The 26972-nt window shown below is 44.5% G+C and overlaps 3 protein-coding genes across 4 annotated transcripts; all 3 read left to right on the forward strand.

Annotated features, from left to right (window-relative positions):
- Positions 1–1606: 1606 nt before the first annotated feature.
- Positions 1607–7293, forward strand: LOC123060446 (DDT domain-containing protein DDR4). Its single transcript, XM_044483171.1, has 11 exons — positions 1607–1829; positions 1922–2032; positions 2925–3017; positions 3103–3140; positions 3247–3328; positions 3461–3567; positions 5067–5229; positions 5307–5396; positions 5515–5635; positions 6068–6110; positions 6206–7293. Exons 1-11 carry the CDS (start codon positions 1683–1685, stop codon positions 6996–6998), a joined length of 1788 nt encoding a protein of 595 aa, XP_044339106.1. The 5' UTR covers positions 1607–1682; the 3' UTR covers positions 6999–7293.
- A 5641-nt stretch (positions 7294–12934) lies between these two features.
- LOC123060447 (DNA mismatch repair protein MSH7) lies at positions 12935–23678 on the forward strand. Of its 2 annotated transcripts, XM_044483173.1 has the most exons (18): positions 12935–13295; positions 14279–15374; positions 15862–15957; positions 16424–16479; positions 17101–17167; positions 17745–17840; positions 18356–18484; positions 18563–18596; positions 18662–18709; positions 18790–18986; positions 20546–20672; positions 20796–20938; positions 21059–21073; positions 21248–21433; positions 21560–21946; positions 22036–22132; positions 22498–22625; positions 22905–23678. In XM_044483173.1, the coding sequence occupies exons 1-18, from the start codon at positions 13120–13122 to the stop codon at positions 23373–23375; spliced, it is 3549 nt and encodes a 1182-aa protein (XP_044339108.1). In that variant the 5' UTR covers positions 12935–13119; the 3' UTR covers positions 23376–23678. The 2 variants fall into 2 exon arrangements, with proteins under 2 accessions (XP_044339108.1, XP_044339107.1); XM_044483172.1 differs by having other exon boundaries at positions 12936–13295; positions 20796–21073.
- A 559-nt stretch (positions 23679–24237) lies between these two features.
- LOC123058005 (glycine-rich cell wall structural protein-like) lies at positions 24238–26674 on the forward strand. Its single transcript, XM_044480849.1, has 2 exons — positions 24238–26022; positions 26245–26674. The coding sequence occupies exon 1, from the start codon at positions 24319–24321 to the stop codon at positions 26002–26004; it is 1686 nt and encodes a 561-aa protein (XP_044336784.1). The 5' UTR covers positions 24238–24318; the 3' UTR covers positions 26005–26022; positions 26245–26674.
- The last annotated feature ends 298 nt before the right edge of the window (positions 26675–26972 follow it).

Below are 26972 nucleotides of genomic sequence, written 5' to 3' on the forward strand. Positions count from 1 at the left end.
GATCTCATACACCCGGATGAGGCGGAAGTTTCCACGTGCAGAAGTCGGTCGGTATGACGTTGCTCGTTGTAGCCACGGGTCGTGCCAGATGCAGACCTACTTGTCGGCGCCAATTGTCACAATAGGCCCTTCTTTAGCACATTCGAACTGTGTTGGGTTGTCTGCTAGGTAGACGAAGTGTTTCCCGCGAACACGATATCCTCAAGGCGTCCGTTAGGATAATATTTGGCCTTTTACCTAAGCACACAATCTATCCTACATTGTGAGTAGGCGCTAGGCTTGCCAAGCTAGCAAAGCTTGGTTGAACATTCAAAAAATCCCGAAATCTGAAGATACCCATGTGCTTTGGTTGGCTAAGAGACTCCCATGACTTCCAGTTCATCTTACATTTGTTGTTTGCCGACCCTAGTCGGTTGTTCCCCACCATGCATGTAAGGTCATCACGCACAAACATAGAGAGTTAAGACCCCGCGTATGTAGGAATGGCCTGATTGATCACTTTTGATCATGATCCTATTTACCCACTAGTGAATTTTTCTTGTAATTTTTGAATATTCTTCATTAAGACCCTGCGTATGTAGGAATGGTCTAATTGACCACTTTTGATAAAGACCTATTTACTTTGCTAGTGATTTTTTCTTGTAATTTTGAATCTTCTTCATATGCATGCCACCCTTTGGTGTAGACAATTCCATGAATCTGACTTCAAATCCATACTATCAACTTGTAAAAGACAACGTACTTCTTGTTGAACAAGGGGAGTCAATTAGGTCCAAACACGATGGAGCATTTGGCATGATCTATGACTTGCCTTATTGCCAACACATAGCCACCAATGGTTCCTTGATATATATATATATATATGTGTGTGTGTGTGTGTGTGAAAATAAGACTGTGTCCTCGGTGAAGAGAAGATGAACACCTCGAGCGCACGAGTGCACCCCTTCATTGGCTCAATGGCGTTCACCAACACACCTTGTCTTAGGAGAGCGGAAAGATCGCCAGTCACAAAAGAGGAATAAAAAAAGGAGAGATGAAATCACCTGATGTAACCTACGTGACCGAGGAAACGAATCCAGAAGGGCTCATTCATAACAAATGATTGTGTTATCATTATGATAGAAAAGCATGCTCAGTGATACAAGATTGCTTTTCAGAAATGTTTGCGGGAATATGCCCGTGTGAGATCTAAGTTTGAATATCAAGTTGTGAGGAATACATCGGTGAAACCGATTTCGATTTAGACGCTTGGGGTCTAAAATAATGATATTTTAAAATTTCAAAAAATGTTCACTATGGACGGAGGGAGTATTAGAGCACTCATGGATTATTGTTTTAGATTTATCTAGATACAGATGTATGTAGCCATATTTTAGTGTTAGATACATCTGTATCTAAATAAATATGAACAATTTTTCTGGACGGAGGTAATAAAATGCTACGAAAACCTTCAATCAGTTTCTATCCAAATATAGGCCCCTGTCCATACTAATAAATCCATGCCTTTGTCAGGGTTCAAAACGAAATGTGTGGCCGCTTTGTGTGAGAAAAAAAACCCTATAATACCCAACCACTCGCAAGCGCCGCTTACCCGTGTGCGCCTCGACTCTTCCCCGCCCTCCGTCCCGCCTCCACCCCCGAATTCTCCCCCCTTCCCGCCCACCCAACGCTCCCCCGGCCCCATGGCCTCGCCGGCGAAGCGCCCGAAGCACTCGTCGCCGGGGAAGCGCCCGGAGATGCCGCCCCCTGCGGAGGAAGGCCCCGCGGAGGATCCCCGCCTGCTCCTCCGCCGCCGCTGGGAGTTCGCCTCCGTTCTCCACTTCCTCCAGGTGAGCGCGGCCTCGTCTAGGGTTTCCGTCTCCCCTTTTGCCATCTGTTGGTTTTCCGCTTCGCGTCGGCGTAATCGGGTGAGGATTTGCAGGTCTTCGAGCCGGTGATCGAGGCGAACCTGGGGCTCTCGGCCGACGAGATCGAGACGGCGCTCATCGCCAACAACGACGACCTCGCTCGCATCCACATTGCCCTTTTGAAGGTTTTCGTCGCCCGCATAATTTTTGTTCCGAGTTTGCGTGGGTCGTGGGTCGCGGAGCGCGTGCAAGCACTTTGCTGATCTGATTTGGTCCGGCCAACAGTGCGATTGATTGTTTGCGCAGAGATCAGATGCATCGTGGCATGTCGAAATAGTCTAGGTTTGGAGTGCCTAGTATGCTTTGGTTTAAGCTGATGCAATCTGATTCACACACAAAAAAAAACTAAAAACTGATGCAATCTATAAAAAAGATTTAGCATTCATTTTCCTTATAATTTTTTGTTTTCTATCATGTAAACCGATTACTGTGAACATGAGGTATTGATGTTAATTTTTGTGAAACAAGGTGGCCTGATTGGTTTCATATTCTTGTTATGAATGCGTGTTTGACTTTGGAATTATTACCAGGCGCCAATATATCTGGCATAGAGCTAAAACAGCATCTTATTCACTGATCAACGTCTTTCACCAAATCATCAAGATGTCTGTCCACCTATTATTTTCTAAATAAATTACTCTTCTTTTATGTACTCAAGTTTCATACCTGTCATTCCAGAAAATATGTTGCCAAGTGCATATCTTCTACCAACTATATGTCTATAGTAACTGTGTCTTAGTCCCCCCCCCCCCGATCTTCTAGTGCAGTCAGCATTTCTCAACAGGACATGTGTGGGGCACCTTCATTGTTTATGTATTTGTACCAAATGTTTGTGTTGCTTATTGTATAATACATGGCCTACGCATCTGCAGAAAAAGCGATTTTATGTCCCTACAACTATTTTAGTTTGGTACATTTTGCTTCTGACATATTGAAGTATCACCTCTTTTTTTTGTCGTACGATGCCATGTTTCTCTGTGATGTTGTTCACTAACTTATAGTGGTCAAATGTATCAGGGAATACCACCAGTTAACAAAAAACTCAAACTCAATGTTGATGATGGATGGGTGATAGCAACTGCCAAGAAACTATCTGACTGGTGGTCATGGGTAGGTTGCTAGTACATATTGCTTGGCCTTTTTACTATTGTAAATAAAATAGATTATTCCAGACCTTACTAAGTTTTGGTTTCAGGTCGCTGAAGGGGAAAACCCATTCGAAAAAAATCGTGGGTATGCATCATCATATTGTTAATAAGGCTCTGTGTGTTGTACTCTTTATTGATTTTTCATCACTACTTTATTGATTTTTCATCACTATAACCCTTTATTGGTGCAGTAAGGAAGTTGAGACGTTTAAGGAGCAGGATCCAGTGAGCCGTTTATTTATACTCAAAGCGCTTTGTGAAGTTCGCTTAGAGGTATTGCTTTTGTGAGACATGTTCTTAATCGCTGAAGTTTTAGCCAGCTGAGCATTTACACATGTTAATATCAACAAGTTTCCTTGAGTGTTTTACACATGGTAGATTGATATTATTTTTTCTATATTTCAGCAAGATGATGCAGTATGCTACATAACTGATGAAATGAAGAAAGGAGTTAGTATTGGCAACTTTAGGAAAGATAAGTTAGGGAGTGCTAGTGATGGGGCTATATACTGGTCAGTATTCCTCTTTCCTTTTCGTTACATTTTCCATAATCTATCATCTTCGGTCACTTCTATTCGCATTTGAGTTTTTTGGTATTACTATAACAGTAAGCTCAGACAGAAAGGTCTTGTTACCCTAATGGGAGGAAACCTAATATGCCCATTCCATAAATTTTAAACCCTTCCATGCACACGTCGGCCACGACATGGGCCGGGGTTGCTCATTTAATAGTCCTTACTCCTCAAGCTCACTTCTTAAATCCGTTTCTGCATATTCCAAAATTGCAATCACAACTTCCAAAACAGAAGTTGATGCAATCTTTGATATTCATGGCTTGACTCAAGATTATTAAGTCATCGTGTTGTCGCCATTTTGTTTGGGTGCTCTGACGTGGACGACTGGGAGCAATGCCCAGGATTTATCAGTTAGGTGGGTGCCCAGAAATTAATGGTGTCGCCTCAGCTAACTGTGTCACTTGACCAGGGGGGAATTGATGGCGTAAACTTGAGTTTTGGCACAAGAATGGGTGAATACATTGGATCTGGGCGGGACGCCACCGGCGTGTCCGAGTCGCTTGCGGACAGAGACGGGGAGCTGTGCAGCTGCTGGAGTGGCAGTAGGGATGGGGTTGTTGGCTGTAGGGGCGGCATGACAGGAGCATACGGGGAAGAGACTGAGCTGGGCGATGCGGTAGAAGGGAGCTAGGTTGGAGGGAGAGGCTGAGAGGCACGGAGAGCTGCTAGGGTTTCTGTTAGCTTATGTAGTCCAGGTTGTTGGGCCTAATGGGTTGGCTCTGGGATACCTATTGGGCCTAACTTTTGACATAATGTTGGAATTTGCTACCATATGGGGTATAATTTCATATTTCTTGCCATGTGATATATTACTCCCTCCGTTCCATATTAATTGTCGCTGATTTAGTACAGCTTTGTACTAAATCAGCGGCAATTAAAATGGAACAGAGGGAGTGCTTATTATTATTTTCATGGAGCACCTAATTGTCGCCGTGCCGGGCGCCATGTCGACTCAACTTGCCTTGACTCAGCAACATGAAAACTTTGGCTTGATTCTGTTGGACAGTTGAAAGACTTGGATTGCACCATAAGCTGTTGCCATAGATATAGTCCATATTTGTCTTGGTTTTCCTTGTGCTTTTTAAAGCATAGATATAGATGACCAAATTGAGATGGTCAGCTGTCAGGCAAGCAATTTGCTAGTTGCTACTAATGCAAATTGGATGACTGTTCTAAAACTCGATAGGGACGAACGTGGCTGACTGATAAGGATTTACTCCTCCATCCTTGGTATTGCCCTTCTTGGTTTTCAAATAACCACCTACTGTATTTCTAATATGACACATACGCTTCATTTAAAGTGATGCTGGGTTGGACCTTGAATCTTTTCATCTCGTGTTTGTTTTCTGTCCATTGCACATTCCAGAAAAGTTATTGATTGCCCCCTTTGTATCTTTTGTTGTCTTGCTGACACTTCTTAATTTTTCTGCTTGAAGGTATGTTGGGGACTCAACTATTGGACATAGATTATACAAAGAAGATGTATTGGTTGGTTTTAAGAATAACTGGAAGGGGAAGGATGGCCGTTTGACAAAACCAGTTACCAATATTCAGTGGGAAACAGTTGCAACTAACCTTGATGAGTTTCTTGAGATATCAGTTACGTTTCCTGCTGAGATGTTCTTCATGTGCATTTCACTTTTTTAGTACCGATATTTGACATGTGATGTTTACAGGAGAAGTTATGCAGCAAGGGTCGATCTGAAGCTACCATTGGGGAGCATCTTAAGGAAAATATTGTTCCAGCTGTGGAGAAGTTCCAGAAGGTAAGTTCTACCCTAGTTGCATTTTTTGTTATGTTTGCATCTATCTATCCTTGGCAACAGATTTTACTTTTGCGCTGATGGTTTAGCACAGCATTTTTACCTGTTCTTTAACTTGCAGAAGAAAGAGAGGGACTTGAAACGTCGGCAGCAGAAGAATGAGCGTTTGGAACGTTTAGCTTTTGCTAATGTTTTCCAAACCCGTTCATTGCGCGAACGTAAAGCTGTCAGCTACGATTACTGTAAGGAGCATTTCTATTCCACAACCTTAGCTACAGATGAAAAAAAACACTCTAAATTTCCAGTAGTAGATGAATAATTGCAATTTTAATGAAACCTTGTCACAATTGTTCCTTACATTGGCAATATCTTTTGGTTTCATGGCCTGCAGCTTGGTTGTTATATTAAAACTTGTGTTCTTTTGGCATCCCTCGTTTATGTAATCAAATTTATGCATTCATCAATATGCTTTTACTGGCTCTGATAGTCAGAGGCAAATTAGGGGAGTTGGAACACTGATTCTACTGTATTTGTTATTTGCAATATGTGATGTAGGTTGCTTCCATTCCAATTTTGTAGAAGTTTATATCTTGACCGTTAATTAAAATTATTTATATTTTGTGATCACCTGCTATCCTTTTGACGTCGACACCATGTGTTTGTTTTCTGTGCAGCTGATTATGATCGTCGCATAAACGAGGCAATAAAAGCTACAGCGTAAGTTCAAACAATTCCACTGCTGTTTTCCCCTAGTTTCTTAGTAAATACTATAGTGGTGCATATGTGAAAAGAATCTACCTACTTGGATGCAGGAAAGGAAAGGAAGCTGATTCAGGCAAGGAGGCGGCAAAAAAGGAAAAGCAAGTTCCTCGTCAGGCAGACAACAGAACTGATATAGGTGCTGACATCGAGCATAATGAAGACAGAGAACAGGAGGATGCCAAGGAGGACCTAGACGATCTTAGTTCTGGCGATGATGAAGTCTCAGACTATGATGACAAGGATGACGGCTCCTCCAGCAGCGATGGAGACACTGATGCTTCTGACTCCCACGAGAGCAACTCGGATGAGGAGGTTATTGTACCACGCAAGAGGACCCGCCTTGCTGCCCGGGCTCTTGCTAGCAAGCAGTTTCGACCAGGGGTTCGTCGGAGTCGAAGAAACATGAAAGGTTCTGATGAAGAGATGGTGCACCCAGGCGAGGTGACTCCTGAAGCTATGACAAAGAAAACAACGAGGCAAAGACCGACGCACATCTCCAAGCAGTTCTCTATGTCAGGCTCTGAAGATGGCTCTGAAGAAGATCATCATTCAGAGTCAGCTGCAGATTCCGAGGAGGAACCTGAAGATGGCTCCAAAGATGATCATCATTCAGAGTCATCTGCAGATTCTGAGGAGGAACCTGAAGATGGCTCCGAAGAAGATCATCATTCAGAGTCAGCTGCAGAATCTGAGGAGGAACCTGAAGATGGCTCCAAAGATGATCATCATTCAGAGTCAGCTGCAGATTCTGAGGAGGAACCTGAAGATGGCTCCAAAGATGATGATCATCATTCAGAGTCAGCTGCAGATTCCGAGGAGGAATCTGACTCTGAGTCGTCTTAGAGATGAGTATATGTGCATCTCTTTAGCATTTTGTGCTATGGATGGAAGGAAGTTGGCGAGTTCGATAGGTTTAGGGCCCTCGCCGGCTTCCACTTATACCAGCTCGGGGTAGTGGGAGTCAGACAGACAATACCCGAGTTTTATCTTCTCTTTTCTTGGCCGAAGAATTGGCTGGTTGTCTTCAGAGTCGTGGGAAATACCTGTGTATGCTTTGTTGTTGTGATTGTACATACTTGTCGTGTTGCCAGACGGTTCACTTAAGTTATGTTTTACTATGAAACTTTAAACTGATCAAGCATGACTCTGCTTATGATGCGTGTTGTTGCAAGGTCTAGGGTAAGGTAGTGATGACGAGGAATGACAGATAAGAGGCATGCTGCCATGCTCCCTCTGCAGGAGGATGTGTGTCTCGTGGAGGAGCCCAATGACAGAGGAGGAAGCCCCTGCCGCAAGGGGATAATGGAGCAGGAGCAGTGTGGAGACTTGGAGTGGAGCGCACATAGGTGGTAGTTGCCCGTACCCCGACTCCCTCCCCAGGAGAAAAATGCGATTGTGGGCAGGCGGTTTCTCTCGGTGAAAGCCGGCGAGGGCGTGGTTTCCTCCGCCCCTGCTCGCTGCTTCGGCTGCGGGTGAAGGAGGGGGATCCCATTCCTTTCCTGTGGTTTTTTCATACGCGGGTGTGGTGGCGACGGAAGGATGAGGACAATTCCACGCCGAACAAGGTTGTCTTGGTTTTCTCCAGTGCTTCTCACCATGACGACACTCTCCATGACGGCGTTGAGAAGCGGATGGTCTCGTCTTCCCACCGTCCGGTTGGGGCGGAGATTAGGCCTTCTTTTCCTCTCCATTTTCCGAATTCGTGGTTCGACGGTTGTGGCTCTCGCGCTTTTCCCGGCTACGTCTGTGGGATGCGGCGGTTTTGTGTCCAGGTTAGCATGGGATGTTCCTGCCGTAGTGGCATGTCCCTTGTAACGGGTTAGGATCCTTTGGTGTAGCGTATCATGCAGTACGATCACTGTCATATGGACCCGGTCCCATGTTGTCATCCGCACTACAGTACGATACAGTACTGCAGAGGATCTCAACCCCCTTATAACATGAATGTTTAACTTAGAAACTCTTCATGGAGATGGTGTTAAGTGTCACGCTGGATTTTTTTTTAAATAACAGAATTTCTGCATTCACTAAAATAAAAGTTCATCAGTTAATGAAGGAAAACCGAGCGAAAATCAGATTGTCCAAATAATTATGAAGAACCGGATGAAAAAACCACCACAACCACTAAGCAGCACACATACCACTCCAAAAAGGACCACGTCGGGACAGCCCATGCGTTATCGTCATCGCTATCCCTAAACTCTGAGCAAACGACCCCGACTTCGTCGTACGCAGTCGTTGACACAACCCACATCATAGCAGACGCGCGAAGCTGAATGAAAATCTGCGCCAAAACTTTGCCACCAGCAACCAGATAGCGCAACTTCGACTCAGATGGAGAACTTTGAAGGACAAAACCAATCACAGCGGGCGCCACGAAAAATCACTGAACGGGCCACCATTTTTTTTCCACCGGTTGTTCTTCTTTGTCAACGCTACTAAGGACCTGACGATTCGCCTACTTAATGGATGAAAGAACATGAGAAAAGGTTCTAAATTAAAATAAAAGGCTAGAAAGTCTAGTACAATACAGTCAAAATCAGCGGCTGGGTTTGCCTAGCCTCGCCTACTCATTTTTGTAGGCGAGTGAGTTAGCGAAGAGGTATAGGGATAAGAGAGTGTCGGTGCGTACGTAGCCTTCATTCTACGTTTTGACTCCACAAAAACAAACAAACCAAAATTTCGGTGTATGTCGGGTCTCATCCTCCATCAAGATGACGCTGGATATTGGCTACAACTGTTAGCTTCGGTGTATGCAAGGATTTGTACGGGCTTTCTTATTCCATGTCCTGGGGTCCTTTGCATAGTTTTCAAGACATTTGTCAACTCTTAATTTTTCTAAAGTTGTTGTGTGTTCCGTGTGTTTGCTTTTTGTCAAAAAATTATCATGCTTGTCAACTAAACTAGTCATTTTGACAACTAAAATTTTCATAAAAAAATTCGCGATTTGTCATGATAAAAAATCTGACGTTTGGATTTTATCATTTTCATTGATTAATGATGCGTGCGGTTTACTAAAATGTAAAAACCGCTGCTCCAAGTGCAATCGCCATGGAGAGGGGAGGAGAGGCGCTGGTGGTGGAGGATGAGGCGGCCGTCCGAGCCGCCTATGAGAGCGACACGTGGGCAGTGGCGCTTAGGGCTAACGATCTTGGGCAGGATTGGGAGACGTCAACCTAGTTCTTCAATTAACTGGGCCTGACCACGAACATGTCAAGAGACCTTCAGAACGAACATGGATGAAACGACACGAACAGGCGATTCACCTACGAATCTAACTGATTCCAACTAGCTACAGAGATACAAAAGTAATAGAATCCCTTTTCTTTTCCTCGCTAAAGATCTACACAAAGATGAGGCCACACGAACATGAATTCTCCTAGCTGCCGACTGTCGTCCGTCGACCGATCGACCGATCAGTGCACGAGGTAGGTGACGGCGAGCGCGGCGGCCATGAGCAGGTACGCCACGGCCTGGTCGACCCTCCTGCCGTCGCCGGCCACGGCCGCCAACCCCTCCGCCTTCCTCGCCCCGCCCTGCGCCGCGCCGGCAGCGGGCGCGTCAACGTTCGCCGCGCGAGCCATCGCCTGATGACCGACGAACGATCCGCTCCGAAAATCGGCTCGACGGTGGAGTCCTTCCCTTCCCTGTGAGCGGCCGACGCAGAAGAAGGTTGCTACTAGAACAAGATCTGGATCCGGGCTGTGGGTGTTGGTCGTGGCCAATTTGTGCTTGGTGGAGAGGCGGTGGATCTGGCGCGTTTATATAGCGGGATAGGATTTGGGAGGGTGTTACGGGTCTGGCTCCCGGTCAAACGTGCCTGCCGGCCTTTTGCTTAGGCGCGTACGTAAAAGTCGTTTGCTCGGAAGCTTCTGCGGTGTTTCCACGTGGCTGGGACGAGGATGCCGCGTCCAAATCGAATCAGGTCAGCTTTGGCTTTGGCTTTGGCCAAGCGTCACCGATGAGAACTTCTAGTAGACTAGACTAGTCACCACCAATCAAGATTATTGAAACTGTCAAAATGTGCATACGAAAGAAAAATTAGAACCCCGCAAAAAAATTAAAAAAATTAGAAGGTACTCGTACTAGAAGAGGTGGACTGGTCTGGTTGCCTTGTGGTGCAAATGATGCACTAGCCGTTCCCTCAAAAAAAAAAAATGATGCACTAGCCGTAGGTCACGTATTTAGACACTTCGCGAAAAGGCTAAAATAAGAGTAGGGAAAACGTGTGGCCAAACGTACTACACCACCTTGTCTATTGACCTCTTTCTTTTTCCAAACGAGAAAAATATATGGAATTCAAACTTCTCGGGTCAGCAATAGGGCTACAATGTATATAAATCCCGTTAGGGTTGATCTTTTTCTCCATTTTATTACTCCCCCATTTCAAAATATAACCCATCTAGATATTTCAATGCGGACTACATATAAAGCAAAATAACTGAATCTACACTTTAAAATACATCTATACACATATGAATGCAGTATGTATCGAATCTCTAAAAAATCTTATATTTAGAAACGGCGGGAGTAGTTTTTATTTCTTCTCTATATTTCCTTTTTTGTTTGATATTTTTCATTATTCATGTACACAGAAATGTAAACAAATGTTTACATTTGTTATGAAATTTTAAAAAAGTGTTGGCGCATTTCGGAATGGTTCATCATATATTTTAGAAATATTCAACGAGTTCAGTGAAAAAATTCAACGTGTATCCAGAAAAAGTTTAGCATGTATTTAAAAAAATATTTAGCATATATTTAGAAAACGATGTTCGACATGTAATTGAAGAAATATTCTTATGTAAAAATATATGTCTATTTTAGATAAACAACAGATAGGGGGAATGAAAAAAGTAAAATAAATAAAAGGAAAACATAAAAATGATCATTTAATTAATAAATGTTACTGCATTTATTTTAAAATATTCAATTGATTAATTAAAGTGCTCAATGCATTTTTATAAATCTGCTTGTAAATAGAAAAATACTCACGTTATTAAAAAAGTGTTTAACACATTTTAAAAAATCACGTCATTAAGAAAAGTGTTTGATGCATTTTGTAAAAACAATCATATAACTATAGTTTCTTTTATAATTTTGGAAAGTGTTAGATGCACTTTTTTTTTCTAATGTTAATGTATTTTTAAAAGTGTTCCAAGAATTTTATAAAATGCTCCTATAATTTTTAAATAAGAACATTACGAAAAAGGTTCATGCGATCTAATTTTTTTCATATCTTTTAAGTAAAACAGTAATGTAATTTAAAAGGAGCAATGTCTAAAATGTGGGCTTGTTGTTAAAATTGCGTTCATATAGTATAAATAAAAAACATACACAAAGAATAGAATGGGAAATTTGAAAAAGTGTTCAACACATATAATTTTGATTTTTTTTAAAATATTTGGGTAATTAAAAAAAGCAGGAATATATTAAATAATTAAAATAAAAAAATAAAGTTGGTAAGGTCTGAAAAATAAAAACAGATGTACCATAAAAAACCAAAAGGAAAGCGTTAGAGCACATGGAAACTAGATAAAAAAAAACCAATGCATAAATCGTAAAAAAAGCACTGGGAACCTCTCCCTGTGAATCGTGCGCTACTGGGCGGAACAATTGTAGGCAAGAGAGTTATAACATTTGCTTTCCTTTCTATCTCAAGGTATTTTTGTTCTAGTAAAAGCTTAAGGCTAATACAGATGGTAAATACTAACACAAAGTTTTCAGTGATAGTAGTAGATGTTGTTCGAACTATTCCTTTTATTAGGATCAGAATTCCGATTCGGGCGTCCATTGCATTAGATAGGAGGGCGACCGCCCGCATGTGTGCCTCTGGTAGGAGCTAGGATCCTACCCGGTCTAGGGCGTAGGTTGTACGAGAAGGGGGAGGGTTGATAGAGATGCGATAGCGGCTGCCGGCGGCGGGGCGCCATGGCGCGATGAAGAAAAGGCAGCGGAGGCGCAAGAGGCGGCTAGGGTTAAGTCTCCCGGCTCCCTTTGGGAAGCCGAGCAAATAATGATTGCTTCTTACTTGATTAGATTGATACATCTCCTCTCCTTATATAGAGAGGTTTACTTGACTCCTAAGCAAACGATCCTAACAACGATAAGATAATTGGGCTAAGCCCCTAATAATGATAAGATAACTTGGTCCACAACCCACTGGGCTAAACCCTTAATATGCCGGTCATAACAGCCTCCTAGGCAAGGCCATTTGTCGGAATTTTCAACCTTATTAATTTTCCTCCAATTTTAAACTGGTTTCTGTTTGGTTCTTTTGGCTTTTGCACGGATTTACTTTTCTTTTCTCGCACCCTTTCCTTTTCCTTTTTTTTCATTTTAAATTTTGTTCTATATTTGTACACATGAATATGTTTTGAAAATACTGTGGACATTCTTAACACACCATGAACTTTTATCAAATACATGGCAAATGAATATTTCCTAGTATATATTTTTATTTTTCTAAAATAATTTTTTTAGGAAAATATCATCAAATCAAACTTCTAAAAAATAATAATAAGAACACCTCTAAGCTTATTGGGCAGCCCTTTAACGGGCTAATATAATAGAGTTGGTGTTTGCTCATCTATTTTTATTTTTATTTTGGAGACAAGCTCACCTGTTTTGATGGCGTCAGAGGAATCCCACCGAAACAAATGCAGGGGCCCATCGTGTGAGGAGCGCGCTGGAAGCCCGGGCCGCCGATTTGGCACAACGCTTTCAGGCCTAGGCCCAAACCTCTCTTCTTCCCCGCACGCAGGGCGCGAGACGCGAGACGGCGGGGATTGAAAGCGGAAAACCCCCACCCAGTTCCCCTCTCCACCGCGCTCGCATTTCCCGCTCGGAAATTCCCCCAAATAATTTCATCTCCCTCCCATTCCCCTCTCCGCTACCACCTCCCAGAGAACCCCGCTCCTCCCGCCCGGACGGAGCCACCTCGAATCGAATCCCGGCCACCGCGATGCAGCCGCGGCGGCAGCAGCAGCAGTCCATCCTCCCCTTCCTCCACCCGCGCCAGGGCCCGGCGCAGGAGGCGCCCGGCGCCGGCAGGACCCCCGAGAGGCCCCCGCGCCCCCCCGCCGCGTCGTCGGTCGACGGCATCATGGAGCGTCTCGTGCGGCCGCCGTCGCAGGGGAGGTACGCGACCAATGCAGCTCCCGCCGTCCTAGGGTTTTGTCCGGGTTTGGGTGCCGTTTGATTGGGCTAGCTGCCGCGGTATCTGGCTAACGGGTCCGCGCGCGCATTCGCTTAGGTGGTTGCCGCTTGATAGTGGATGCCGATTCGGCCGATTTATCGTTCCATTGGTCTCCACATGTATTCTGCTGGAATTGCTTGAACCCCAAATTCTGGCGTGGCTTCATTTGTTGCGGGTAGCGCTATTGTGTGGCCGGTAGCAGCAGGGATGAGATCGATGCGAGTTTGCAGTTGCGCTGTCTTTTGACGGGCTTAGCTGCTGACCGCGACTGGTGTTTGGCCACTGCATGTGTTGTGCCTGATAGTTTACGGGCCGCGTTGTCATCCTCAGTTAGTCAGTTTGTTTTTGCTATTGCGTTGTCCTCATCAGTCGCCATGCTTGCTGCTAAATCCGTTTCTCTTAACTCCAATTTGCTTACTGACCGTGTCTCCTGGCTGTTGGATGGTGTTTTATGTGATCTATCTATGTTTTGATTCACATGGTTGTAGTTTTTGAGCATGGATAGATGATCCACCATAATTTTGCGAACCAAAGTAAACTTCAGGTTGGAAGCTGTTCCGTACAATCGAAAGGAAGAATCTGGTCTAATACACATCACCATTGATTGCAGATTCATATTTTGCATGTGGTTCACTCCATCTACATTGCAACTAGCCTTAAGCTTATTGGATTTTGGGTCCAGTGTTTAACTGTGCTAATCGTCCTTCACTTCAGTGCAAGCTTGGATTGCTGTAATGGACTATGGATTGTTTGGGTTGGATGCATTTGTTTCTGTGTTATTGGGTGTATGACAGGTGTATGTTATTGCCTTCTTGGTCCCTAAAGTTTCTTGTTTGTTTGTTTGCATCGGCAGATTTTCTGCTTATTTTGGAGAACACTTTTTTTTGCTGTGCCATCATGGTGATGCTCTCTGTGTTTGTTGCAGAAACAAAGATGCCGCTCAGATTAGAAATGCTGAGAGAGCCTTACCTGGTAGAAATGAAGATACCTCAAATGAGCAGCCAAGTGCATCATTCCCTGTACGGCACAATGGCAAATATAGCAGAGGAACTGTGTTATTTGCAGAACATAGCACGGATACCACTCCGCCACAGGAGCCATTGAAGTTCTCTGCAAGGTCTTCCACCGATGAATTTGTTAGAGCAAGCACGCTGTTCCCTGAACTTGGTTATCCAACTCTGCTTCAGGAGTGTCCGAAGAAGTTATCCTCAGAGTGCCCCAGCAACCAGTACGTTCAAGCTAATTCAGTGTTTGAAGCATTTGATGTACAAACACCGTCCCAGGATCCGTTAAAGAGAATCTTTTCTGGGCCTTTTCATGGAGCAGATACACCTTTATCAGAGTATCGTTCATATCCAATTCCTTTGCAGCATCCATCGAAAAAGTCGTCATCGGGCTCTTCTAGTGGTGAATACCTTAGAGCAGTGACACCGCTTGGACTTGATTCGAATGATACTCCTATAGCGAAACACTCAAAGAAGCTATTCTCTGGGTCTTCAGACCATTCATACATTAAAGCAACTAATTTGTTTCCGGAATTTGATTCAAATGGAACTCCGCTGCAGAACCACTTGAATAAGTTCTCAGTATCTATGAATGGTAAGCATATTGGAGCACCTGCTACACTGTTTCCGGAACTTGATTCTGTTCTTCTGAAACCAGAAACTCCAGTGACACGAGCAGTGGCTCCTCGTGGGAAGAGAGTTCAACAGGATCAATGCATGACTGCCAATAACAGTCAGTCTCCTTTGTGGGGTTCAAATAAGAAGGTGAAATCAGCTCATTGTTCTCCAGCTGGGAAAATGGCTCATGATGAAATGGCTGAAAGTGCACGTAGTAAATTTGAATGGCTGAATCCTTTGAATATCAGGGATGCAAATAAAAGGCGGCCAGATGACCCACTTTATGACAAGAGAACTCTTTTTATTCCACCTGATGCACTGAGAAAGATGTCAACATCTCAAAAGCAATACTGGACTATTAAGTGCAAATATATGGATGTTCTCCTCTTCTTCAAAGTGGTAAATTCCATCATCATTGACTCATACACTGCATATATGCAGTATACTATCTGTAAGATTATCACGTTAAAGATTACTGCAATGTTAACTAGTATCTCTCATACCTTGGTGTCATACTGAGCTATTGCCTAACCCTATAATTATGAACTAGATGCATTTTTCTCATGGGACTACCGCACAATTCTTTGTTTACTTCTCATACTTAGACAGTTCTACTCAATTACTCCATGCATATTGACATATGCATCAGAAGTTAGACATTTATGAATGATGTTTGTTCTGGTTAATAATCCAAAATGTTATTTGCTTTTATTTTGGGTTCCTTCATTTGTTCTTATCCTCTCAGTCTGCTTACACCTCACAGTTTTGAATGCTGCTTTGATCCCTCTCCCAGACTCCCCTGACCTCCAAAATTATCTAAGTTGACCAGTTATTTTCTGCTACTTGAGATATATAACCTACAGAAGTGTTTTTCCTGTATGTGTAGGGGAAGTTTTATGAGCTCTATGAAGTAGATGCTGAGATCGGCCAAAAGGAACTTGATTGGAAAATGACTATTAGTGGGGTTGGAAAATGCCGACAGGTAACTTAAGTCACAAACTGTGACCATTCTTATTTTGCCACTGGAATGCTTGGTTCTGATGTCTGAATGTCTGCTGTGCTGACCCTGCTAATATATACTCCCTCATGGTTGCTTGTTGGTTGAGTAATAAGTATCATTTGCTAGATCATTTGTCCTATAATATCATGTGTACACTATATTATTTTGTATTATTTAGACAATACTCTCGGTAATGTAGTTCTATTGGCATTTTGGAGATGATTGGGTACATTGCTTCAAGCTTTTGGCAATACACCACTTCCTCCAGGGTCTATCCGCAGCAGCTTGTCTTTTTCATATTTTGTTGGCCACTATAGTAGCATTTCATGTTCTGTTTCAACTAATGCTTTTGTATTAAACACTCTTGAAGAAAAGGGAGTTTTATACAGCCTTTTAGTAAACATTCTCGCTGTGGTACATGAGGCTGACTTGTTCATCTTATGTGAAGGTTGGTATTTCAGAGAGTGGGATTGACGATGCTGTTGAAAAGCTTTTAGCTCGGGGGTAAACTTCTTAGTCTCCTTATGCTTTGCTCATTTTCAGCATTTTGATCTTAAAATTATCTTGAACATCAGCAAGTTCATGCACAGTTCTTCCGGTTGGTATTGATAGGCCATATGTTTGTTTCTATCGGTATTGTTGTTGATTATAATATGAGAAATGCACTCAAGATTGATTCCTTATTGGTTTCTGTGCCAGTGTCGTTGTGAAAAAAAAACTATATCTGTTCAGCTGCAAAATGCATTTAGTTCCATCTGAACGCTATATTTGAGTACTCCCTCCATTTCTGTATGCAAGGCCACTTTGGTTTTTCGTGTCAAACTTTGACTTATAATTTTGGTCAACAAAATACGGGTTATGTCATAAAAAATATATCATTGGAAAGTTCTTTCCAATGTGTATACATTGACATACTTTTTGTGGCATATAACTCACTTTTTGTTGGTAAATTTAATGGTCAAAATTAGACATAAAAAAATATGAAGTGGCCTTGTATACTGAAATGTATATGATATGATTTGTGATGTGACACATCCATTATAATACTGGATATAAATTACTTCTTGCTCTACTTTTATTTCTTTTGGTGGTTTGACTGCTGATCAATCTAGCATTTCCCTCCAGATATAAAGTTGGAAGGATAGAACAAATGGAATCTGCAGCACAGGCGAAATCTAGAGGACCAAATTCAGTAAGTTTTCCACTTCCATTCTTTTTTGGATGCCCTTTCAGAATGTGTGTAGTCAACACTTTGAAACTTTGACCACTAATATATTATTCCCTCCGTTCCTAAATATAAGCCCTTTAGAGATTCCAATGTGGACTACATACGGAGCAACATGAGTGAATCCACACACTAAAATACGTCTATATACATCCGTATGTAGTCTATATTGAAATCTCTAAAAAGTCATATATTTAGATTTTAGAAACGGAGGTATATACGCAATAGTATTTTGATTAATCTCGTGTAAATGTTATTACTAGATTGTCATAAAAAAGCTTAGAGGTCAGTACAGTTTTAAGAACTTACATTGACATGTGACTGCAAAACTAATGGTGAAGCACACACATTAGACACTCTCATGGTCTAAAACATGTAGTAGAATTGATCAAGGTAGTAGTTACATAACCTGTGGTCTGTGCAGCAGCACTTGAATGCATATATTACTATGTACCCTGGCATCTCCATTGACGGATGCACGTCCTTTCAAGTTACAAGAGATTGACTGTATATAAGTGTGACTTTTTTTTTGTACTCCTGCAAGGTTATCGAAAGAAAGTTAGCTCATGTATCCACACCGTCAACTGCAGCTGACAGCAACATAGGGCCTGATGCTGTTCATCTTCTTGCATTGAAAGAGGTTTGCCTTTTTTAACAAAGCAATACATTGCATTTGGCAATATGATTTGGTATAATGTTTTGTATGTTCATCTGACGCACATGAGAAGACACAATACTACCACAAAAGCTAACCATCTGATAATAGAAAGAACACTATTTCCTCAAAAGACAGGAAAGAACTACAAACTCGTGGTCTTTGGACACAATGACCAAATAAATTTACATAGAAACATAGTGATAAATCTAAGTCTAGTTGATCACTGTGTATAAACATGTAAAATATTGTGGCAGTAGAAATATATGTAACTTGCAGAAGACAATCTTGATACTTAATTCAGCTATTGTTTTAGTAAAATGATATTTTCACTGTCCCTGTGAAACATGCAGTGTTATGTATCCTAGATTTTACGAGTCAGTTTTGTCCTGCAATTTGTTCACAAATTCTGTAATTCATCTTGAATTACTTTTATCAACATTTTTCATAGGTGATGTTGACCTAATGTAGCCAGTCCTTTTTTTTTTGGGAATTTTCAGGTTACTCTAGCTTCTAATGGTTCTCGGGTCTACGGATTTGCTTTTCTAGATTATGCTGCACTTAAAATCTGGGTTGGTTCACTTCAAGATGATGATTCGTCTGCAGCTTTGGGGGCTTTGCTGGTGCAGGTAGGCGCTTTGCTGTAGCAATTTATTTGCTTTGGTTCAACAGATCAGAAATGATCATTCATCAGCATGCTTTTTCAGGTTTCCCCGAGGGAGATAATCTATGAATCCTCAGGTCAGTACATCTTTTATCTTGTAATCTCGATGTATTAAGAACTAATATTTGTTTTCTTTTGCCAGGCCTCTCAAGAGAAAGTCGTAAATCAATGATAAAATATGCCTCAGCAGGTAAAATGTTGTAATCTTTTGCTCTTTTAGTTTCTATTTTCACCTGGTTTCTTTGTTAAACATCTTTCTTCTAACTGCAGGCTCTGTGAAAATGCAACTGACCCCACTACCTGGGACAGGTTTCTCTGATGCCTCACAAATTCAAATGCTAGTACATTCTAAAGGATACTTTAAAGCATCAACAGATTCTTGGTTATCTGCATTGGATTATTCAGTGAATCGAGATGCAGTTATCTTTGCACTTGGTGGACTTATTGGTCATTTGACTAGACTTATGGTATACTTATCTTAATCCAACTCTCTCTCTCCGAGTGCCTCTGTTGCAACATTTTCCTTTTCAGCAACACTTCAAATTGCTTCAGAACCTATGTTTTCAAGGCGTCCAGGCGCTTTAAGGCGCTGGGGGGGCGCCTCAACGCCTAGGCGCTCAAAGCGTGAGGCGAGGCGACGCCTTAGACACTTATTATTAGGCGCTAGGGGTACTAATATGGCAGCCATGAGTGGACATGTAACTGATTCATACCTTGAATTTCCTGGTTGTTGAGCCCACATAGCATCCATTCCTCCCGTCTTGTTTCCCATTTCTGCCTTCCACAATAGAAATCTGCATAAAGATGAACATATATCATAGTATATGGTTAAAACTAGACTTAATTAATAGATCACCATTGGTAAAAAACAGAGAGTAAATGAGGGGGAGGCAAAGCAGTGAGGCACAAGCAGCAGCACCATCAGAAAACATGGGCAGGTGAGGGGAAAAGAGAGGCAGAGAGGAGCCGTACCTTGGGAGAGGGCTGCCGGCGGCCGAGGAGCTTGGCCGGAGAGGGGGATGGCCGGCGGAGATGGATCTTGGCCGGAGAGGGGAAGGGCCTGCGGAGGAGGAGCTTGGCCGGACAGGGGGAGGCCGGCGGAGGAGGAACGGATCTGGGCCGGCGGCGTGAGAGACTGAGAGGAGAGAGCTCCTCTCTCTTTTCCCCTCGATTTGGAGTCACAGGTGTGTTCCCCTCTCTCTCCTGCCTCTGTTTACCCCCTCTCTCCCGCCCAATTTCTCTTCCCTCCCGCCAATTCCTCTTTCTGGCGCGCGCCAGCTGCTGGTTCCCGCTCAACCTGCCCGCGCATGTCCAGGGCGTCCAAAATCAAGCAAAGCGGTGCCTTGGACGCCTAGGCGACGCCTTGGACGCCTCAACAGCACAAGGCGGACGCCTTAGACAAAAAACTAAAGCGACGGCGACGCCTTGACGTTCGCGAGCGCTCTGACGCCTAGGCGTCGCCTAGGCGACGCCTAGGCGACGCCTTGAAAACATAGTTCAGAACACTGTCATTAGACATCACTTTCCTGTTTCCTAGATACAACTAATTAGTACTCCCTCCATTCCACAATGTAGTGCTTCCTCTATCCACGTGCTCCAACTTTGACCGTAAATTTAACTACCAAGACCGATTGCGGCGGGAGCAAAAATTATATCAGTGAATTCGTATTCGAAAAAAGTTTTCAATTATATAATTTTTTTTCTCCCGCCGCAATTGGTCTCATTGGTTAAATTTATGGTCAAAGTTGGACCTCGGGAAGCGCGGGCGCACTATATTTTGGAATGGAGGGAGTATGTAATTTCTTTAATATATAATTTTTTTCTCATTTTCTATGCTGACCATATCAACTTCACAAGTTATATGTGCAAAGGTGTTCTAGTTCTAAACTAGTATAATGTCAAAAAATTGTTTGCACAAATCATAGAGTAAATGATGTGCTTGCCTTTCTTTTTTTATTTGCTTGGGAAACGATTGTTTTCATAAGACTGCCTGTTTACGTTCTGATAAGCTACAATCTGGAAACAGCTAGACGATGCTCTAAAAAATGGGGAAGTCTTACCTTACAATGTGTACCAAACTTGTTTAAGGATGGATGGTCAGACTCTTGTGAACCTGGAGATTTTCGGCAATAACTTTGATGGTGGCTCATCAGGTAGGAGTTTGCCTTCTACCTATTTTCTTCTCTACTTATTTTTGCAGCCTGCTGTGACAATTTCCTAACATATCCAAACATAAAAACACAGATAAACTTTGTATTATATTTACTTTGTTTTAGGTACTCTGTACAAGCACCTCAATCACTGCATAACCGCATCTGGTAAGCGGCTTTTAAGAAGATGGATATGCCATCCACTAAAAGATGTCGATGCTATAAATAGAAGGCTTGATGTTGTTGAGGGTTTCATCCAGCATTGTGGGGTAGGCTCTATTACACTTTATTATCTCCGGAAAATTCCTGACCTTGAGAGGTTACTTGGGCGAATCAGATCTACTGTTGGGCTAACATCTGCTGTCCTGTTGCCTTTTGTTGGTGAAAAGATATTAAAGAGGCGGGTTAGTGGTTGTTCTTTCTTTTTCATTCCCAGTCCTAAGCTTATCGTAGCTTAAAGTTCTCTTTTGTATGGATTAGATTCAATCAATGAGATGCCCATTTTTGCAAATTATGAAGTTTGCCTTTCTTGTATCTACACTACTGCTAATGACATGCAAATTTTCTGCATTTTCCAGATTAAAACGTTTGGCATGCTTATCAAGGGCCTCCGGGTTGGAATTGACTTATTAAGTGCCTTGCGTAGAGATGACCATGGCATCCCAGCGCTGTCAAAATCAGTTGATATTCCAACCCTGAGTTCTCTTGATGAATTAGTTCATCAGTTTGAAGAGGATATACACAATGACTTTGAACAGTACCAGGTATGAATATGCTGGGGATTTCTTCGGACGCTATCTATCTAAGAAGCGGTTATTTCTTTTTCTAGTATTTGCTGTCTGTGTTTTGGACTTCCACAGTACTGATTGTGTGTTTTGAGTTTTTGACAGGATCATGATATCAAAGACGGTGATGCTACCACCTTGGCTAATTTAGTGGAACATTTTGTTGGAAAAGCTACCGAATGGTCTTTGGTAATCAATGCCATCAGCACTGTTGATGTCCTTAGGTCCTTTGCAGCAATGGCATTGTCATCATTTGGCACCATGTGCAGACCATGTATTCTGTTGAAAGACAAATCGCCTATACTTCGGATGAAGGGTCTATGGCATCCATATGCTTTTGCAGAAAGTGGAACTGGGCTTGTACCAAACGATTTGTCTCTTGGCCAGGATTTATCGGGTCATAATCGCTTTGCATTGTTGTTGACTGGTCCAAATATGGGAGGAAAATCTACAATAATGCGCGCTACCTGCTTGGCTATCGTGCTTGCCCAGGTATGTATAAATAAATCTGGTTATACCCTTTTGCTTGTTAACTCCTGGGCTCCCTATTTGGATGTATAAATGGAATTTCTTGTCTGCAGCTTGGCTGTTATGTCCCCTGCATATCATGTGAATTGACCCTTGCAGACTCCATCTTTACACGGCTAGGCGCAACGGATCGGATTATGTCTGGAGAAAGTAAGTAATCAGTGTTGCAAATCCTATTGCTTTTGGCGCAAAACAGGAGTTAAAAATGGATAAGGTCTTTATATGGGTTGTCCTACAACTGGATCTGGTCAGACATGGGTTTATTTTTTATTGTTCTGCATAAATAATATATTCTGACACTGGTTCCCAATAAAATGATACTTGTATAGTCAAATATACATTTGTAAATTATATAGCTATTTTTACATGGTATATCTGTTGAGTAAATCCATGGGTTCTCAATATTAACTTCTAAAGCACTTGTCAATTTTCTTTTGGCCGTACCATGAATCATGAGGTATGAGATGACAATGACCCTAACTTGGATTGTTACAACATTATTTGCGGTCTTGCAGGTACTTTTCTTGTCGAATGTAGTGAGACTGCATCTGTTCTTCAGAATGCAACTGAGGATTCTCTTGTCTTGCTTGATGAACTTGGCAGAGGAACTAGCACATTTGATGGATATGCGATTGCATATGCTGTAAGTCTTCCTTCAATCCATTACATCACCATGCTTGCCATACCCTTCAGTATGCCTTTTTCATGGTAGATGCTACATAGCTTCAAGAACGATCTTATATTATGGGACGGAAGGAATAGTTTTGCATATCAGCCATTGATAGGACAGTCAGAAAACCGATCAATTTCGTACGTTCAACATGGCATATCAGCCATTACCGTGTGCTTTCTCATTGTTTTCACATCGTATCCATTTTCTGACAAACAATTTCGTGCTTCTGATGACTGTATTTTGCCTCAGGTATTCCGGCACCTGGTGGAACAGGTGCGATGCCGCCTGCTCTTCGCCACACACTACCACCCTCTCACCAAGGAGTTCGCCTCCCACCCCCACGTGAGCCTCCAGCACATGGCCTGCATGCTGAGGCCAAGGAGCGGCGGCAACGGCGAGATGGAGCTCACCTTCCTCTACCGGCTCGCGTCAGGCGCCTCCCCGGAGAGCTACGGCCTGCAGGTCGCCACGATGGCGGGGATCCCAAAGTCCATAGTGGAGAAGGCGGCGGTCGCGGGCGAGATGATGAAGTCGAGGATCGCGGGGAACTTCAGGTCGAGCGAAGGGCGAGCGGAGTTCTCCACCCTCCACGAGGACTGGCTGCAGACGATCCTGGCGATCGGCGGCGTCAAGGACGCGCACCTGGACGAGGACACCATGGACACGATGTTCTGCGTCGCCCAGGAGCTCAAGTCCCATTTCAGGAAAGTAGGAAGATGAGCGCTGAGAAGAGTCGCCACCAGTAATTATGTGTGGCATATCATTAGATGTAGCTAGTCTGCAGGAAGAAGATGAGCAACGAGAAAGTCGCTGCTCACCACTAATCATCAGTGTTTTAATCCGTCCCAGTCGACGGCTTGTACATATTCACCTCGCGTTTGTCATCGCAACCGCACCTGGGCCTGAGTTCATCTGAACTGTCAAAAATCATCTCGTAGTTTGTAATCACATGCACAATCCTAGTGATTAGTTGAGAGTTTTGACAAGGTTTGCCAAGATGAAGCACCAACACCTCAAGTATCATCGAACTCCATTTGCCTGGATGGACGGCTACAAAGCCCACTTGCAGAGAAAAGGGCTTACCGCCATTTGCCGCACACAAGCATCCCCGTGCACGCCGAGCTGTCCGTCCTCTCTTCCTACCACCCGCATCGCTTCTTTGCGAGCTCCTCGCCATTAATGAACAGCTGTACCATCCATTGCATCATCGTGCACGCACAGTTGCACAACACAGAGAGACACAACTGTACAAATCACAGGCTAAAAGAAGTAAAGAAGGCAAGTAGGCAACCGATCAAGCTACCGCATACGCAGAACAGCTAGACATGCATGAGTAGCTTCTCGCTCACGGCCTCGAAAGTGAGAAACGCGGCGCTGGGTTGCGCAAACCAAAGCCTCCCGCCACAGGGCACTGCATTAAAAAGACGTAAGTTGAGCCACGTCAACGCTCCCTCGCCCTCATCCACCCGCCACCAAACCGAAAGCGCCCAATTTTAATCCAGAGCCGATGCAGCGCGTGCTCCTGCCGTTTATAAATACCCCGCGCGGCGCTTCTGGCTTCCCCAGCGCATGCACGCAGCGAGCGAGTAGCACCACAGAACTCTCCCACCCTTACCGTACGACGTTGATAGCGGCAGCCTCGCGGCTGAAAGGCGGCGTTCCGATGGGGAGCCGGGCAATGGCGTGCCTGCTGCTGCTGGCGCTTGCGTGGGCGGCGAGTGCTGCGGCGTGGGACAAGCCTGTGGTGTGGACCACGGGCACGGTTGGGCCGGAGGCGGAGGGCTGCGACAAGAAGAAGCACGGCAAGGGTGCTGGCGTTGGCGTAGGTGGTGGGATGGGAGGCGGCGTTGGTGCTGGAGGTGGAGCGGGCGGTCATGTCGGTGCAGGCGGAGGTATGGGAGGCGGTGGTGGGTTTGGTGGAGGAGGTGGCGCCGGCGGCGGCATGGGCAGCGGTGCCGGTGCAGGGTTTGGAAGTGGAGGAGGTGTGGGAGCGGGCGGTGGGCTCGGAGGTGGAGCGGGAGCGGGTGGTGGTGTTGGCGCTGGTGGTGGAGGTGGATTCGGAGGCGGAGCTGGCGGCGGCATGGGTAGCGGTGGTGGAGGTGGGTTTGGAGGAGGATCTGGCGGAGGAATGGGCACTGGTGGTGGACTTGGAGGAGGAGCTGGAGCTGGAGATGGTGGAGGAATTGGTGGTGGCGGGGGACTTGGAGGAGGAGCTGGCGCAGGTGGTGGTGGAGGATTTGGCAGCGGCGGCGGATTCGGTGTTGGTGGTGGCGCAGGAGGTGGTGTTGGTAGCGGCGCAGGTCTTGGAGGCGGCGCCGGAGGCGGCATGGGTGGTGGCTCTGGTGGTGGCATTGGTGGAGGGAGCGGTGGAGGTTTTGGAGCCGGAGGTGGCATGAGTGGTGGTTCCGGTGGAGGCATAGGTGGCGGCGGGGGTATGGGTGGTGGTTCCGGCGAAGGCGTAGGTGGCGGAAGCGGTGGAGGCTTTGGTGGCGGTATGGGTGGTGGTTCCGGCGGAGGCATAGGTGGCGGGAGCGGTGGAGGCTTTGGTAGCGGCGGCGGTATGGGTGGTGGTTCCGGGGGAGGCATAGGCGATGACAACGGTGGAGGCCTTGGAGGTGGCAACGGTGTAGGTGGAGGGAAGGGCGGTGGTTTTGGAGGTGGCGGTGGAAGCGGTGGTGGATTTGGTGCTGGAGTCGGATCTGGTGCTGGAATGGGAGGCGGCTTTGGAGGCGGTGGAGGAAAAGGCGGTGGTTTTGGAGGTGGCAGTGGTGGTGGATTTGGTGCTGGAGCAGGTTCTGGTGTTGGAATGGGTGGCGGCTTCGGAGGCGGTGGTGGTGCAGGTAGTGGTTTTGGAGGCGGCCTCGGAGCTGGCAGTGGTATAGGTGGCGGTTTTGGAGGTGGAGGTGGCGTAGGAGGTGGCTTTGGAGCCGGCGGAGGTGCAGGAGGCGGCTTTGGAAGTGGTGGTGGTGCGGGTGCAGGCATGGGAGCTGGTGTCGAAGGTGGCATCGGTGCTGGTAGTGGTAGCGGTATTGGTGGAGGTAGTGGATTGGGCAAGGGCGTTGGTGCTGGAGGCGGCATCGGAGCTGGCAGTGGCAGCGGTGTTGGTGTAGGTAGTGGATTGGGCAAGGGTGTTGATGCTGGAGGAGGGATTGAAGTCGGCGGAGGTGCTGGAGCCGGAAAGGGCCTTGCCACTAGAGGCGGTCTTGGAGCTGGCCGTGGCACTAGTGGAGATGGTAGAATGGGCCACAATGTTGGTGCTAAAGTTGGCGGTGGCGAGAGAAAACGTGGCGGAAAACACCACGGTGAAAGCAATAATGGCAGGAAAAAGAAGCAAGGGTGTTTAAACTGAGTTGTTGGTGACGTGTTTGTAAGTACACTTTATTACAATTGTGTTATGCATTGCTCAACTCCTTCCCTGTAATTTAAACTACTTATATGATTTAATTTTGGGAAGCTACTTATTTGATTGGTTATTATTAAAAGAGAGCCAATTCACAATATCCAATAAAAATTTCTTTTAACAATTTGTCAATCAAGTTCTAAATGTATGATATTTCTATATCGTATGAGAAATTGTTATTTTAACCAGGTTAGTGCATCTCCAATGATGGCCCACAAATTTGCTTCGACATCCATATCCGCGGACAGGATGGACCAGACCGCGGCACGGATGCAGGAGGCGGCCATCTAACGATGCCTGCATACATTTCAAGTCGGGTTTCAACTAATGGGACGAAATTCATGCAAACACGACGGATTTCATCAAAGTTAGGATAAAAAATAACATAATTGTTCATACATAGCATGCAAATAAGTCTACTACAACAATAATTCAAATTCAACGAGATTAACTGGATGTTCAACAAGTTCTTCGCAAACGGATCATGTCGTCCCACACATACTGCCCCTTCAGCTTCATTCAACAATGTATGTGCGTAAATTTCCGTCTCTCTAGCCTGTGGTACATCACTTCAGCGTGTACGGGCTACACAATGTGTAGATCAATATTGAATGAATGAATGAATCAATCAACAAGTTGAGTAAGAAGAAGCAAAACTTCTGATCTCCTTGGATGTTGCTGCGCAATGACCACCTTGCCTCCAGCATATCAACAGCATCACAAAACTTGGCGACAGTGGTTTGGATGGCATACCATCGATACGATAATGACTTCACATTGCGATCATGGATGATGTGCATGTTGTTGGGCTTAACGTGTTTTCGCGCGTGAAATGAATCATGCACGCGCTGCCAGAACGGCTCCCTCTGCTCCCGCCTATGAAATCTGCATATATGACCAACCACACATCGCAAAAC

This window comes from Triticum aestivum, chromosome 3A (genome assembly GCF_018294505.1).
Source record: "Triticum aestivum cultivar Chinese Spring chromosome 3A, IWGSC CS RefSeq v2.1, whole genome shotgun sequence".
NCBI lineage: Eukaryota > Viridiplantae > Streptophyta > Magnoliopsida > Poales > Poaceae > Triticum > Triticum aestivum.

Coding starts and splice junctions, on each gene's coding strand:
- LOC123060446 (XM_044483171.1), top strand. CDS start 1,683: ATGGCCTCGCCGGCGAAGCGCCCGAAGCACTCGTCGCCGGGGAAGCGC. Junction 2,033..2,924: donor TCCACATTGCCCTTTTGAAG/GTTTTCGTCGCC, acceptor CAAATGTATCAG/GGAATACCACCAGTTAACAA. Junction 3,018..3,102: donor TATCTGACTGGTGGTCATGG/GTAGGTTGCTAG, acceptor TTTTGGTTTCAG/GTCGCTGAAGGGGAAAACCC.
- LOC123060447 (XM_044483172.1), top strand. CDS start 13,120: ATGCAGCCGCGGCGGCAGCAGCAGCAGTCCATCCTCCCCTTCCTCCAC. Junction 15,375..15,861: donor TTCTCCTCTTCTTCAAAGTG/GTAAATTCCATC, acceptor CTGTATGTGTAG/GGGAAGTTTTATGAGCTCTA. Junction 18,485..18,562: donor TGGGGGCTTTGCTGGTGCAG/GTAGGCGCTTTG, acceptor ATGCTTTTTCAG/GTTTCCCCGAGGGAGATAAT.
- LOC123058005 (XM_044480849.1), top strand. CDS start 24,319: ATGGGGAGCCGGGCAATGGCGTGCCTGCTGCTGCTGGCGCTTGCGTGG.